Source organism: Varroa destructor, unplaced genomic scaffold (assembly GCF_002443255.2).
Source record: "Varroa destructor unplaced genomic scaffold, Vdes_3.0 BEIS01000001.1, whole genome shotgun sequence".
NCBI lineage: Eukaryota > Metazoa > Arthropoda > Arachnida > Mesostigmata > Varroidae > Varroa > Varroa destructor.
In genome coordinates, this window is record NW_019211454.1 from 29,496,097 (window position 1) to 29,512,174 (window position 16,078).

The 16,078-nt window shown below is 39.5% G+C and overlaps 1 protein-coding gene across 7 annotated transcripts; it reads right to left on the minus strand.

Moving 5' to 3' along the window:
• Positions 1–6: 6 nt before the first annotated feature.
• LOC111255252 (scavenger receptor class B member 1-like) lies at positions 7–15,358 on the minus strand. Of its 7 annotated transcripts, none has more exons than XR_002675388.2 (11): positions 14,737–15,357; positions 12,862–14,177; positions 3,943–4,100; positions 3,515–3,656; positions 3,245–3,355; positions 3,027–3,125; positions 2,304–2,564; positions 2,025–2,160; positions 1,714–1,899; positions 1,023–1,507; positions 7–746 (listed from the first exon to the last, which is right to left on the minus strand). XR_002675388.2 is itself a non-coding variant. In XM_022817014.2 (11 exons), exons 2-11 carry the CDS (start codon positions 13,117–13,119, stop codon positions 678–680), a joined length of 1,638 nt encoding a protein of 545 aa, XP_022672749.1. In that variant the 5' UTR covers positions 13,120–14,177; positions 14,737–15,356; the 3' UTR covers positions 7–677. The 7 variants fall into 7 exon arrangements, 2 of the variants coding, with proteins under 2 accessions (XP_022672749.1, XP_022672748.1); XR_002675387.2 differs by having other exon boundaries at positions 7–749; XR_015328403.1 differs by having other exon boundaries at positions 7–749; positions 14,696–15,357.
• Positions 15,359–16,078: the final 720 nt, after the last annotated feature.

The window sequence follows — 16,078 nt, forward strand, 5'->3', positions numbered from 1 at the left end:
ATATATAGGACCATGTATATACTGCAGCTTCTTTATATCTTACTAACGAAAAAAGTTTCCGCATTTTCGTCACTGCGTTTATCTGATCGCAAACTTGCGAATCTAAAAACTCAAACCCATGTTAACTGGTTCTACAATTTCTCAGGGAATCCTTTCAGAATTCTGGCGAGCTTGAGGAAAATCGTGCTATAAAACAGCCGTATCTATACTTTTGTTCGTCGTTAAGGTAAATGGGTAGCCATGTGAACGGTAAAACGATAACGATGCGCTAGTGTCCTGCAGAAAGAATTCTGCAGAATCTGTAGCTTCTACATGACGTCATTGGAATACCGAGGCATTTGTGAACATCCAATTCAGGCATAAATAAGCCATTAAAATATAATGAATAACCTGGAAATGCAGTTCTTCATTGTGCTTGACCTCGTTCCATATATGAGACAACACAAACGATTACACATCGAACCTCGTGTCAACCTGAACAGAGTCAATATTCATTCTCCAATGTACACCTAATGGCAAAGCTCTGCTAGACTATTGTTGAGCAACGAGGTTCACGACGAGTCTCCCACTTGAAGGTTCTAATAATATAATTGCGTAGTAAATTCGTTTTGTCCGCAGCCTTCGGTGAGTGACAAGCTGGGGAGCGACCGTTTAGCAGTTTTAAAAAAAAGAAGGCTTCAAGCTAAACGCGTCGTAGCAATCATCTTTACAGCCGCATAACCGCTTGACGAAGGCCGCTTCTCCTGCTTCTGGAAGAACAGTAGGAACAACGACATTACAGAATAATGAGTTCCTGGCTACATTTATCGATGGAATGAACTTGATAAAAACTTCACAAGGTAGGCGGCAAAATATTAGTTTTAAATACGCAAAGTACGTGGAAGTGGAGAGGGGTAACGTAAGAGCAACCCGGAAGGTAGGACATGTGAAGGCATTCAAACCGAAAATCATAGTGACTGCTCAGTCGAAAGAAACTGTAGCTTTTTTTTACGGCCTTCGTCAACACTAGGTTTTGCTCTTACCCTCGATGTTTTCCTCTTTGACTTGGTGTGATCTTGGGCAGTTTATCTTTAAGCGAAGCTTGAAATTGTAGCTGCTTTGTCTTTCTTTTTGACCAAATGCTGTTTTCAAGGGAGCTGGCAATACAGTGTTGGAGCTCTCTTCGCGGTTTTGTATAGAAAGCAGTGGCCGTGCTAAAACACTAATCTGTCCTTTAAAAAGCTCGGATCCGGATTACTGATGTCCCATATGGAATTATAGTCGACGTATATTTTTTGTATGAGACGTACCGATCTTCTTGTGTACGCTATGACGTAGCCGAACGTACATATGATGACTATCAATCCTATGAGTACCCAAGCAAGTGCGGCAAAAGTCACATAATTGGCCAGATCCTCAGTGACAAGACGTATCTTAAATGCTATATCGTCATTAATCATAGCCGTCGTTTCCGTCCAAAACGTTGGCAAGAATACTCTTTTCTTAAATACTTGGAATTGCTTGAAGTCTGCAAAACGTTTGAAACAAAGAAAACGTCATTTAACTCTTAGGATAGAGTTCAAAAAGCCTGAAAATGAAATTTAATCAATACATTATATACTAAGATGAACATTTATAAAATACATTCGATCATAAGAAATAAATATACAACTATTTGTTTTACTTAATTAATACATATTGTTCAACGGATTTTTTGGATACCGCAGCGCTTACATTTAAAAGCATCGACGATAACGTTAAGTTGCAGTCTAGCGGATACCCTAAGGGGAATGCCCATTGTGGGCTCGACATCCATGAAGAACTCATGCAGCTCGGGATCGGGCGATAGGCCATCAACGGCTTCAGAAACAGATGAGGCGGCATACAGATGATGCGGGAGTGATGCTACTATTGGTGCGTCTGAAATATTGTATAAAAGGCATACGTATTACAAATAGAGTTCCAAAATTCAACCTTTTAATAAATGCTCTAAAAGCTGATTTCCATGAACAGCAAAATACGTAGACAAGATTTGCAACACATACCTGGCTGGCATCGGTTGAGATCAAGAAGACCGTTAGGAAAGCATTCAGGATCTTTGCCCTTCTTCTTGGTACAGAAGCATTGATTCTCCTTGATGCTATAGTCAAACAGCCGTTGGCTAAGATGATATCGTAAAGCCTAGGATAGAAAATAAAATATGCAGATTTAATAGGTACTGGCTAGTTCACTAATACGTTAACTGTAAGCCATAATCAAATTACACAATGAAGACAAAGAAGATCGTAGACACTACTAAATAAGCTGACTACAAAGGGTCCTACCCGAATTCCCTTGACGGTCTCATTACAAAGAAAGTCCAGTCGCAATGAGCGGCAAATAGGCGAGACGAAAAACACCAAGGGTGTCTGTCTAGTGAGTGTATATGGCGGCCACATCTCACCGGTAGTTCCATTGATGAAGCTGCACGATCGCCGGAAAGCGAGTACCCTTTTCTTGCCGTCCCAGCTATCCACCGTGCCGTAGTTCTCCATCCCTTCTTCCCCCGTGTAGATTGTATAAATTCCGTCATCGCTATTGTTACGCTAAAATTTACATTAAGTCAAAAACGTGATAAAAAGTGCTCAACCAAAGCTTTACTTTTCTCATTATAGTATTTTACCATTTGGGACAAATGATAACATGTTCACCGTGTAATGCGCGAGAAAAACCGTGATCGATTTGAGTGTATAAAGAAAATGGTAGGATCTAAAACTGCAAGCAGCTGGCTCTACATAGAGAAAAAGCAGGTACTGTGCTGATAGCATCAATAATCTGCAAATATTTCAAACAGAAGATATGTATCATTTTAATAAGATTGCTCTGAATAAGGTGCCATAAGTTATCTTTATATTTCTTGGTAACCTAAAATAGTGCGTTTGTCTTTGGTTTTCTTTAATATTTAGAAAATAGTCTTTGATTTGAAGTCTTTATGGGATGAACATCTTCGATTGAAGCAGTCGGTACACTTAAATCTAGTTTGAATATCAAAACGGATTTTGACGTACGTTAACCTGGTACCCGAATCGTGTTGATGACGACCACCCCATCTCCTTTGCCACCCTAAGTAACGGATCCTGGTAACCCTCAAACAGTAACTCGCGAACCTAGCTCGATAGATAATTATTATCGTTATAAAAGTATTACATTTATTTCTATATCATTTACAAGTAAGTATCATTTACAAGTAAGATGCCCATGTTTTGGATATGTTTGGGGCGCGTACCTTCCTCTGGATCAGAAATGTTTGATTGTGTTTCTCGAAGAGTTCCTCTATAGTGTGCGCCATCATTGACTCCTCGTTAAGAAGAGCTTTTCTATTTTTATATGCTGAGCCCTGCACAGTAAAATTACGAAAACTATTAAGATGACATTTCATATTAAAATTACTGGTCTCATGAGGTTAGTCAGTAGTCCTGATAGATCTGATATTAACACGAGCTAAAATGAATTCGGCAAAAATGGTTTCTCGAAATTGTAAAATGTATTAACTTACAATCATCGGTACATTGAGAGTAAAGAGTTCATCATCGAGGTTTCCCACGCTGAGGTGTGGTAAGAAATCATACGAAACAATCTGACGGTACGATACTGTACCATTTCCATTAAATGTAATATTGACTTTCTGGCGACGTTCCCTGACGTTAAGAGCAAAAGAAAAAGCAAGATAGTATTGAAAACGAGTCGGCCATGTATCGCCAGTTTTAATATTGAACGTGATATCACACGCAAATTAACTTGCATGCAAAAAACAATATGGCAGTCCCTTGGTAAAGGTTCACCGTCGCTCTCAAAGCAAGATGAAGATCGGCGTCTTTTATGAACTGGAACCTTTATGAGACATATAGTGAACTTAAACGGAACCGAGATTGAAATAGCCATAATATTGCGTCATGTGAACATAGTTTGCGTCGAGCTACCCACCTGTAAACAAACGGGCCCAGTTCATCTACTGTAGGCTTGAGCCCAGCCAGTATTTTCTCCGGATTCGTATAGTTGAATAAGTACATTTTAACATTTATGGTTATGGGGGGTTCTTGCCAACTCTCAAAAACCTCGTTGGAGGGGTCGATTACTAAATTCTGCAAAATTAAAGATAGTTGTCTTTATTAGTACGTTATAATAATATATATATATATATATATCTTTAGCGACACGCAACTTGAATGCATTTCGGTAAATGTTTGCGGGGGTCAGGCACGCTTGGTAAAAAATAGCACGGCCGTTACCACAAAATAGACACAGTGGAATTAACGGGCCTATAGTAATAAGCTGGTTTCTAATAAAGGGTTTCTAATAAACCTGGGTCTATAATAAACGATTAGAAGGAATAATCTTGCAATGTACCTATTTTACTGAATATTGCATTTTTTATTTATTATTATAGCCCTATCAAAGGTACGAATGTTTACAGACTTGAAGAGGTGTATAAGAGCAATTGTATTTTGTTCTCCAAGCAACTAAAGCTGATTAGCCGATTATTAGAAGATATAAGACAATAACCGCTGTTGTTTACAATGTAACTCGTTATATTCGTGTATAAGAAAGCTATTAGAACTCAAATGATCAGAAAACAAACCATGATAACACTGAGGGATATGAATGCATCGTCGTGAAGAGATGGAAAAGCGATAAGGATGTAACGGCGTAACACGAATCATATAGGGATTAGCCGCTACGTTACATACTGTTGTTGTAGAGAAAATTAAATAGGTACAGATTATGAAACGTCTACGGTAAGAAACAAATTACTGACCGTAATCAATCAGAATTGACGACTACGTCCTGAGTAATGTGGACGAAACCCAACATGATCACTAAGGCAAAAATCTCTAACATGGCTTTCGTACGATGCGAAGTGCTCGAAAAAAAAGCACGGCTTCAGCATTACGGATTTACTTCAAGTGGGGATGAAGTATTCGATCGAAGACTGTTATCTTTACGGCCATTTCTCGGCACTTGGAGAAGTGGAGCACATGGTGCGGCCGACATTCTCAAACAAAGATCCATAATGATCATTTAGAATTTTTGATGAACTATAGCATAAACATGAACTCCTTCTAGTGGATATGAGACACAAAAACAAAAAGACCATCTACACTTGAAATTGCTTTGGTATTTCAGGAAATAGCTAATGATATTTGCAATGCACAGGAATTTATGTTATAACAGAAATCAATTGTTGGCTCGTATCATTAAAAAGGGTTATTTCGGTATGAAGCAACGAATAATAAGCGTAGGCCTTTTTTAACATTAGACGAAAAAAAAAAAAAAAAAAAATTGAAAGATTAGAAATTATATTTTTTGCATGATCTGTTGGATGCGTCAAAATGTATCGATTTCCTATTATATTAATCCGTTAATTTTACCGACACGTTTATGTGCGATAGAATAGAAGTTTGTATAGGTCTCGTTCAATTTGTTCTCGCAGTGAATAAAATGTGTATTCTATAAAAAAAAAAAAAAAAACCTTTGTTCACATATAATAAGTAAGTACGAGCCATAGGTGTCGCAAGGAACACTGGCCATGCCTCGTCGCCTGTACATACTTCTGGAAATGTGATGTAGCAAAAAATCACTAGCTCGAATGGTGACTTAAACGTCAATTTTTTACCATATTTTTTTTACTGGCGTACCGTTGGAGGGGCAGCTTTAGTATGATGGCACTTTTCAATGTCAACATGGAGATCCTTTATTACACTAAGTGGGGGGGGGGGGGGGTTACAACGAGTGATGTTATTTACTTGCAAATGACGGAGCTGCTTCAAGTTACGGTATTCGCTGTTGACATAATATAGACCAATGTTTGTTTGTGATGCTTTCGAATAAAATGCAATGAACAATGAACTTAGACGATTGGGTCGCTTCATTATCGTACCTCATTCATCCGATTGACAAGTAACGATTCAATAACATTTGAGTACTTACAAATGATGCATTCGTCTCTCTTGGGGACTCTATTCCAAGACAACTCATAGCCAATTTCGTCATCTGTCGCATGGCTCCCAGCAGAACAGGAATGACAAAGCAAAGTTGCGTACTAGTATAAGGAAAACAGAAGTTCCGCATATCGTTCCATTCTCATCTATCACTGATTTGAGTAAAAAATGTGCGCGCAAGTTCGTACAACGCTCAAAAATGATGCAGAAATGATAGTGAAGATTATTTGTGAAGGATGCTCTGCAAAATATTGTATCGAAGGCATAACGAGAGCACGCATTCTGTTCTCCGTACGTATTTTTTTCTGCTACTGGGTGATCTTCGCAGATGCTGCACACTGCCGGGTGATATCGTCGCAGAAAATAGGCGCTGCCAACAGAACACTGACCGCCGGCTGCGCACTGGCTGCTGAGCGACTGGACAGCAGCGTTACCACTAGTGAATGATCGCAATGGACAGAGTTATTCTAGCATTATTAGATTTATGGGCATCAATGATGGGCCAGCTGCGGGCAACCTACTGGCCGATCAGCGTTACGTCTCATTTTGAGTGCTTTCATTGGTTTGAGCATTTACGAAAGCTGTCTGTACGAATGTGGAATCCTTTCTAGTCAGTCGACCGACTGACGGTGGTCAATACTAGCGGCTGGCCATTCGATTTCTAAGTTCGTTTGATACCCCCTAGGAACAGCACGAGATACTTGACTACGAATTCAATAATGCGGTAATTATGACTAAATTTTAATGAACAACGTATGTATCTAGTAACAGTTTCAATGGAAATCCGATAACCTCTCCTGCCCGTTTAAAGAGGACAAGCATCATTTTCTTTCTGCTTTGCAAAAAGTTTAGATATAGTCCAGTTTTTCTTACCTATCGCTATCTGTATTGTGCTTACAGACCGGCACCATTTGTTTATTAGATACTACCAGTTGACAAACTGGTGATAGTGACGTTTGCGGAAAACGCTATCCAGGAGCCATAGGTATTGGAGGTGATCAATTCTTTGGCAGCTACTATACCCTAACCAGAATCAAAAAAGGAAAGACTGGATGCTGGATCACACAACAAATACGCGACCCGAGTTCGATGCTGATGAAAACAAAGCTAACCAAGCTATTATAAGAGTGTGATAGCGGTAATCGTCCAGCGAGACCTGCTTTCAAATGCTGCTTGCTTGTCTGCCCCCGTCCGGCACCGCCATCTTTAAGGTGCATAACCGTCGGCTGCAATGTCTGATATTCACTATGTCTGCCTGACCACTACTTGTTTTGTTTCTTTTTTATTATAACGTTTTATTTTTGATAAAAAGGCGTGTCTAGACGAATCGTGTCCATGACGTGCACCTGACCAGGTTCCCAAGCTAGTTTCAGCATGCTTCGGTTGAAAAGCACGAGTACTGCACCCACTTGAGTGCTAAAGCGCACTAATAATCGTAAAAGAAGACCAGAACGACTCTAAATTATAGCTGGATAACATTGAGAGGTTTTTTTGAAGCTGAAAGGTGTCGGGTGAAAGGAAATGGTCTAGAAATATCTACTTAGCTAAGGTAATTTCATTGGTATTTTAGTCAGTGAAGGTGCATCTATAATTGTATGTACGTAAATGTACGGCTATGCATTGAAGCTAAGTTGAATCTGCCTACAGCTGCTTACATCCGTTTAAGATGGCTCGTTATAGTTTTGGGCATTTAAACGATATACTTTAGCTGTCATTTAAGCAACAGCCAGGACATATCTCATCGTCAAGTTCGAGAAGTTAATAGGACTTTTTCTGAATCAACTATTAGAACCAGACGTTTACTTTTCAGTTTAACACAACTCTACAGTCTCTAATAGATATAATCTAATCTATTATAAACTATTCTACTACCCAGGACGCGGGCATCTAAAGACACGGATACGTTCTTAAGCTTTATTTCAAGGACTATCTATATAAAAGCAGACCTACACCTAAGCACAATTTCATATGTGCTTTAAGTGTCATTCCTCGCAATCAATTTAAATTGGGGTCTAAACCACTACCTATCCTTTTCAAGATGTTCCTCGTTTTATCCGCATAGACCTTTTTAATAGTAACCGCAAGTCTGGCGATATCAGAATACGAAAACTCATGTTAAATTACACTCAGATACACTACAAACTTGTTTTGATACCAGTCAGAAATCCCAAAAATGTGAGGGTCTGAAGTGGCCGAAAAATTCAAAAGAGCTAAAAACTTTCAGCAAGTCCAACCATCGAATTTTACCTGAATGGCATTATTGGCAATTAATATTCCCTTGCCTAGACCGGCTATCAATCTCTGTGGCAAAAACCTAGGTGCACCAAAAAATTGATTTGGATAAATTTTCAAGCAGGTTAACTAAGAATCTTATTGACTCTTCTACTTTCCTCACGGAAGTCTTCTTCAGATATTTAGGAAACCGTATGAAAACTGACAATAACGTACACCTTCGATCTTAGACAAATAAGGAAATTTCTAGTCGTCATGGGAGTTCGTATAGCGCGGAAACGCTGAACAATAGTTGATTTTCGCTCAGAATCCAGAACGACACATCAAAACGAGCTAGTTGTCCGATCCTGGCTTTTCTCTGGCATCAAGAATAGCTGGTGAGTAATTATTATCCAACGGTCTGGCAAGGTTTATCTCAACTTAGGCGCGGCCCACCGTATTTCACCTGTTTTAGGTGTACATCATCGGTTGTGAATTGTCTGACCCGTTTTTTGAAGGCGGAGCGTTCATCAGGGATCAAACTTTGGCATTGCCCTGTTACTAGACTCTCGCTACTGGACAGGAATCGCCGCCACCGAAGTGCACTTCACCCTATTTGAAGTCAGTAGATACAAAAACCGGCATTGGAAAAGTCCACTCAACCGGTGTCAAGAGCGGTTGCAAGTTTGTCCCTCTCTAACACTGCACTTCAAAGAAACATCGTACCCTTAGTCGGCAATCGTACCACAAATAACAAAGTCATGATTTTGGAGAATAAATGCCCTAAAGACCACATATTTGAGACAGACAATTGCCTACTCCTATCTTCCGATCTAACGATGAAAAACTATTTTGCATCTGAAGCGAAATATAAATGATAAACCTAAATTTCGTTAGTAAGCACGACTTCTTTCATCTGAAGACTTGATTGTATTCAATTGCTACGGAATCTAGTGACTTAGATTGGTTTTGGCTTCAATGTCGAAATTGTTATAGATATAATCATTATATGGAGTTTATGAGCTTGGCCCACAGCCTGGTGCAAACGGCGCGCTTTAGAGCAAAGTCATGGACCAATATCTGTTGACACCTGATTTGTCTAATGCTTTCTCTTTGCTTTAGTACCAGTAGGGTCCGAAAGAACTGCTTATATCACGGTACGTCCGTAACTTATGAACGTTTCGTTGTTAAGAGCGCTCGACTTGGTTCATCGAGTGTGTTTACTAACTATAGAGATCTGCCTCGATTTGTTGAAACTGAGGCTAAAAACGATACGTCCTCATTTTCGCTTTTTGCATCACTCATTAGAAGCGACCGAAGCTTAAACCCAACGTACTTAATTAGAGATTACGATGATTAACCTAATAATAAGTGATTTTCCCAGAAAACGCTTTGTACAAGTCGCAGTTGTTTGACAGTGCCCCAGCTGAAATGGCCAAACCTATTAGCAGAACGTTAAATAATAATAATTAGATACAACAGGTAAACCTACATTTTTAATTAATTAACAGGTTAAACCTACAAATTTTAAAACCGCTACAGTTACCGTTATGTTTATATTACAAATGGTATGCTCCATAGGAGTATTTCGCGAGGGCCCCATTGTGCGGCAGTGTAGTTCAAACATTGTTTGGAGCTACCTGAACATAAACTAGGCCCTCCTTAGAAAAAGCATTTGCAAATCTGTAAAATTAAAAACTTTGCAGCCGTAAATTTGTCGTGTGACTTACGTCATACCGAAAATTATTATTACGTTAAGCCGAAAATATGACAGTAGTCGGTACAGGTCACATAACTTAGGCTTGAAAAAAAATAAAGTTTAATTTAAAAGATCCATTTAGTGTTTACTAGTAAAAAGCAATATTTCCAGCCGACTAAATAAAAAGCTATTGCAACTATATAAACGAATTTTTGTTGACTAATACATACGACAGTTGTACAAAAATATAGATACAAAACCTAAAATGATAGCTGTTAGTTAGCTATGGTGTAGCCAATGGAAATGCTTGAGTCACAAGCGACGCAAGGTATGTTGCCTCTATGTGATTTCACAGAGAGCTCCAGTCAGCAATCTGACTATTTACAATCACAGATTTAGCCGTTCAAGATAAAACCCCCGAGAGATGAAACCTTTTTGCGGATCAATTTCCGAACACGGTCTCATAAGCAATTCTTATTGTTCTGTTTTACCATGCAAGCTTTAAACTTCGACTTCGCTGGAAGGTAATAACAAAAGCGTATCGCGTATCTTCTCAGTAATTAGAGAAGCCTATAATCTGGTGATACAAGGCAACGTCTAGTTCAACTATAGGTAATGTCTATGGACATAGGGTTCATGGAATGGGAGGGTAACTGCCTACTTGACAATGTTCTGTTGAGGCAATTTTGTGACACACTTTGTGCAATAGATAATGAACATTATCGAGGTAAAGTTTGAAACGTATTCTCGTAGCATCTTCTAGCATTTAACCCTGACCTGACCACATATGGCGCCCATATATGGGCAACAGAGTTCGTTCGTTCGTTTAATTACTTTTTCGAATAGAATAGGTTTGCATCTTCTTTAACACAATATACAATACGGCTTAGGTAAGATGTTATAGCTATTTGGGCATGGGGCCGATGATAAGCCGCCAAACCTTCCTGAGTGAATGTGATGCGATGGTAATATTGATCTGTGAAAAGTTGACCTCTCGATAATAAGGTATGTTTAGTAGGTTCTTATTATATCATAATCCCATTAACCATCTAGAAAAACTCAATCATAAATACTAATTCGATCATTCGACTCAAACCTCTGTTTTGAGAGGTTTTTTACAAAATGTGTACACCCCTTGAAATATCTATGTACCGTCTTAATTCATTAGTTTTATTGTTATTAAGCTTGAAAGCTATTGTATATTTTGATAAAAGCTAATTTATTACTGCGGCTCGGCTTCAAAAATTTCTTCAGCCGGAGAAAGCATACGTTACAAAACTGGCCGCACGGAAGTTCCTCATTCATATATATATATAAATCTTTTACTCGGTTGAGCTATATCGACAATCGATTTACTATCGCAACGAATATCATATAAGCCTTTAGTTGGTCCTGCATTTTATTACAGACACAAGAATCAGGTAATGGTGCTAAAGATGTTGTTGTTGTTGTTATCCTTGACCTAAACAGTGGATCCTTTTCTGTAACCGACTCTTTCGTGCAAATAATAAAGGACACATTTAGAATAAGGCCTAGAATACATGATACTTATTATTATTACAGTTATTTATTATCCGATGGTCACAGGCAATAAATCAATTATCAATAGAGTTAAAAAGGAGAGATGTCTGTAATCTTTATGTAATGTTTAAAATAAAATTTATACATATTTTACACTATATATATATATATATATATATATATATACATACATAAATTTACACGTGTTTATATATAAGAGGGAAAAATAATCAAGTTCTATGATATTCGCTTCCGTATGGATAGAAGTTTGCGTAGATGCCTTTGTGTAGAGGTTATAATAACATTTTTTTTCAAGGTTTTCAAAAAGCAACGAACACAGTCGACTACTTGAAAAAGATCACACTTTTAAATATGCTCAAGTTAAACAATGAAGTTACGAATTAACAAAACGTCTCCATTTCTTAGTAAAATCTCTCTATCATTATGTTACTGCACAGAATGCTATTGTAATTACGTTGTTTTACGAGAAGACTCGATGAGTCCTGGAACTGCTCATAATTACTGGTATAGTTCACTTATGCTACAATCCGACTCACGTTATGTTCTAAATAACTTGCAGGCGAACGCCTGATGCCTTTGCCTGCTTACATATGTTTCAATCCGGCGTATAACTTACAACTGGCCCCGAGTAAGCCCTGCATTGACCATTTCATATCGCTTCTTATGCCGTTACATAAAATTCTTCTAGCCGTTATTAAGGTTAATGCACAATTTAAGGGGTTGTGAACGCTCGTTACTGGCGTCTGAATTCTTGTAGATACATGCAAGCGAACTACTTCAGATTACAATAGAGCTTCAGCATAAACGTAAACACGGATGGTTAGCATTTGGAAGAGGTTAATATATGGCAGGACTTATCAGGACCTACGACGGGCGCTCAGCCTCAACAATTTCAATTTTGTTCAAATCATGTCGCCCAACTTTGTTTAGCCTACGCGTATTTCTAGAGCTATGTAGCATGATAATGAAATCTATAACTGGCGAGGCCGATTGACGTTTGTGTTCACGACTATTTTCAGAGGTTTATAATAGCCAGTAAACAAATGTTTAACTGTTTACTTTTTATACGATATACTCATCTTTCATAATAACGCTGTATGCGTTTTTTTATATTCATTCGATTCCGTCTGTAAGAACAATGCGGCCTTTAAAACGGTAGACCGATTACAGGTTAGGACTATGAATGAATCAATGAAATATGAGAGGAAAAATTTTGCATCCCAGCTTTTAATAACTCTAGTTTGCAACATACGTTTCCGCTAGAAAAGACTATTTCTGATCAAAAATGTTTGTCTATTCACGGACAAATGTACTAGCGATACAATAATGTTCAGTATCCCATTTTCAACTCATGTGCTTTCATAAATGCTGATTCATCTAAACATTGTAGTGAATGTTTCTAATAAAAAAAAAAAAAAAAAAAAAAAGTAAATGAAAATCAAAGTAACTTACCGCTTTAACTTGCTGTTCAAGTATGGGTGCAAACGTAGTATATGACACCACGCCCAATATACAAAAGAGAAGACCTATACACAGCGAAATAATCACTCGCAAAAGCGGGCTGCAACCAGTCGGCGCTGAATCGTAGCGCTGATCTGAACGAACTTCCTGCTCCGACAAGCGCTGACCACCGCTACACATCGTGAACAACCCGTTTTCTTCGGTATGACACAATACGCCAATTAGTTCATTTTTCAAGCTTTTTTTCATTGACCTCCATCAACGACAGGCTCTCTGTAGTTGATTTCTCCACGTTTGCGCTATTGGTTTACGATTGGGAACAGCGCAGACATCAATGCAGGGGCACCAATCTTTCAATGTTGTTTTATACAGTTACAATCGTCAAATCATAAGTTACTGGGTACACTTAGTGTCGCGATTTTAGATCAAATCAAATTCTGTGCTATGAAGAGCAGAAGGAATAGGCATACACTGAGGTAACATCTAGAGGCATATCGTCTAAAAATTCAATAATTGACGCTAAACGAGTTGTTGACCTCAAACTGAACGAAAGACACACAAGCAGCGATAAATTCCACATACTTTATGCGACTTACTTCTACAGGTGCTAACATGATTATTGATTATGCAGCATACATGATAACATTGTGATGCTAGGTATGAGACTCGAACGCCTCGTTTCCATGCAGGAATCAATTCATAGACACTAAACAAGCCAGCCAACATTGAGCAAAGCTTTCTGTTTCGATACGAAACGAGAGAAAATGTCGAAGTTGGTCCCTGCTTCCGCTGCTGATCGTAACCATTATGCACCTGTCATACGCACGTTGTTCGTGGAGCTGCTACGACTGACGTTGGCTATACTGTAATTTCAACAAGTTCCTCGTAAATGTGGGGTATCTAAAGTTTCCTACAGACCACCACCTACAACGAGCGGTTCTTCCAGCAGAACGTCGGTATACGTATAAGTTTCTCTATGTATGCTTATATAAATAAACTTCAAGCGAACGAGCATGAGGTCACCGCTGGTGTTCTGTCATACGCTTTCTTGCTCGTCCATGGTACAAACCCCATTTCACCTCGACAACTTTTAATCAGTTAGGAATACGGTTGCACTGTGCCGGTCTTTTACTATTAGAACTACTGCTGCTGCCAATAGCGTCGTTGATGCTCAGTTTTGTTCCATCTCGTAACTTATCAGCGTCACTCAGCTGTCTAGATTTACTGCCAGCGCGAACACCATTACTGTGCTCACTCAGTGCCTCCCTCGATCCTCCTGCGCATCGGTTGATGTGCGTTCCTTTCTCCTGAAAATTTTGAAAGGGGACACAAATCAGCTAACCAACCAAAGCTTCTTAAGCGATAATTACTATCGACCGCTGTTTACCCCTATGTCTAGTGCCTTCCCATAACAACAGTCGCAGCAGTCGTATTCACTGCGGCGTAAAGTGAGGGAACACTTCGATTCAGTTTCGGCTACGACGACGCCGACTAGAGCTATTTCTTTTTGCTTTGCACTACTCTGTTTCGGTCTCTTGACTTTTAGAAAGGCACTCGTTGCGATGCCAGTGACTATATTATTTGACTTTTTTTCGGCGAGCTGCCGCACTCGAATCTATAACGGCGGGACAGCAGACGCAGTAGAGACAACTCAGTAACTCGACAATGCAACGACTACGAATCATAGCAGCACAGGATTTCGAACAATAGTCAACAACGGCTGCGATTCAACGTGGTCCTGCTTGGCTGATCGACCCAAACTCGCCGTTGTGGCCTGAACAGCAATGGGTCCCAGTGCCCGAACTAGCCGGACTGATACTTCAACCTTTTCTGAAGTAAGGCATATACACAGCTACGCATACGCACATTTTCACGCAGTTAATGACGCCAATGAACGACAATCTCAACACACACAGACAACAGCCTGTCGGCCAGTGGAGGAAGGATAGGCCGCCGGCGTTCACGATATACACCGCAACTACAGTGGTGGTGGTCGTCGTAAGCATCTATTTCCTCCCGCGGCACTCGGCTCGCTCATCTGTGACTGTCGCGGCCATGGAGCCAGTACAATTTTAGGCTAAAGGCGGCCGATCCTCTGGCTGTTTAGTTTTTCTTTATGTTACTGCTTCAGCTGCTTTAACGTTAGGCCTCAACAACAGGGCGAGCGACCCACCATCTCTTCTACCCCCCTTTCCCAACTACGGCAGCACTAAACCGATGACTGAACCCTCGCGTTGCTTTCTCTTCCGCGGCATGGGCAATAGTACAGAACACAAGCGCCGTCGCCAGAAACAGCAGCGCTGTCGTCCGTCGAATTGTTTCTGTTTTTGCGGTGGCTAGTATTGGCGCTCACTAGCACAAGTACCCTTGGGACTGCGTTAACCCTTCTGACCCAATGACGAACTTCACGACACTGACAATCAAAAACATTCATAAATTACGTTGCAAATCCCAACTGACATTACTTCAATAGCACCGCATGTGGGTGTGTGTGTATACAGCGCTTGTTTCGAACGGACCCGTGCTTAGACGAGTGACTAAAGGCTCGACTGGTAGCTAACGAATGGAAGTATTTTGCTACCGCATAATTTTTTCCCATACGAAACTGATGATGAGAATTACTAAACAATGACTAACGACGAAGGGGTACAAAAGGCTGATAATTATATAATAATTATAACATATAAAAGTATATATATAATAATAACATTAATGAACGCCTTTTTATAACTGCTGGCTAGACAACTGATGTTCGGAATATTTTTTTGTTACTATTATATTTACTGAGATTTACTTTATGTCGTCTGTAATAATAGCCTAATTTGTATATCTGGCAAGAACATAAGCCGAGGGCTTTGTGGGAAAATTTTTCCGTAATATATCGTGCATTCGGCATATAACTTGACGGCTTCGTTTGCTAGGTTTTTAACTAATCAATAATTTTCGATTGGTCGAACATATGGTTTTCTTTAAACTTTAAAAAATACAGTAAATCATCGCATTGTTTAAGGTGGGTCCTTAACGCGCCTTCGATTTCTTCTATTAGGCCCCCGCAAAAGAAGCATGTGTTAACTGATGTAAATAACTGATACGTCTCGACGGTGTGATGGGCCTTATCTCTACGCGAGCCAGGCATCGGTTTCGCGCCACAATATACCCTTCGTTTCATAAACGTCACACATTTATATAGCAATATGATGAGTCGTTT

Coding starts and splice junctions, on each gene's coding strand:
- LOC111255252 (XM_022817013.2), bottom strand. CDS start 13,119: ATGAAAAAAAGCTTGAAAAATGAACTAATTGGCGTATTGTGTCATACC. Junction 4,101..12,861: donor TTGAACAGCAAGTTAAAGCG/GTAAGTTACTTT, acceptor TTAATTTTGCAG/AATTTAGTAATCGACCCCTC. Junction 1,900..2,024: donor TCTCAACCGATGCCAGCCAG/GTATGTGTTGCA, acceptor ACAATATTTCAG/ACGCACCAATAGTAGCATCA.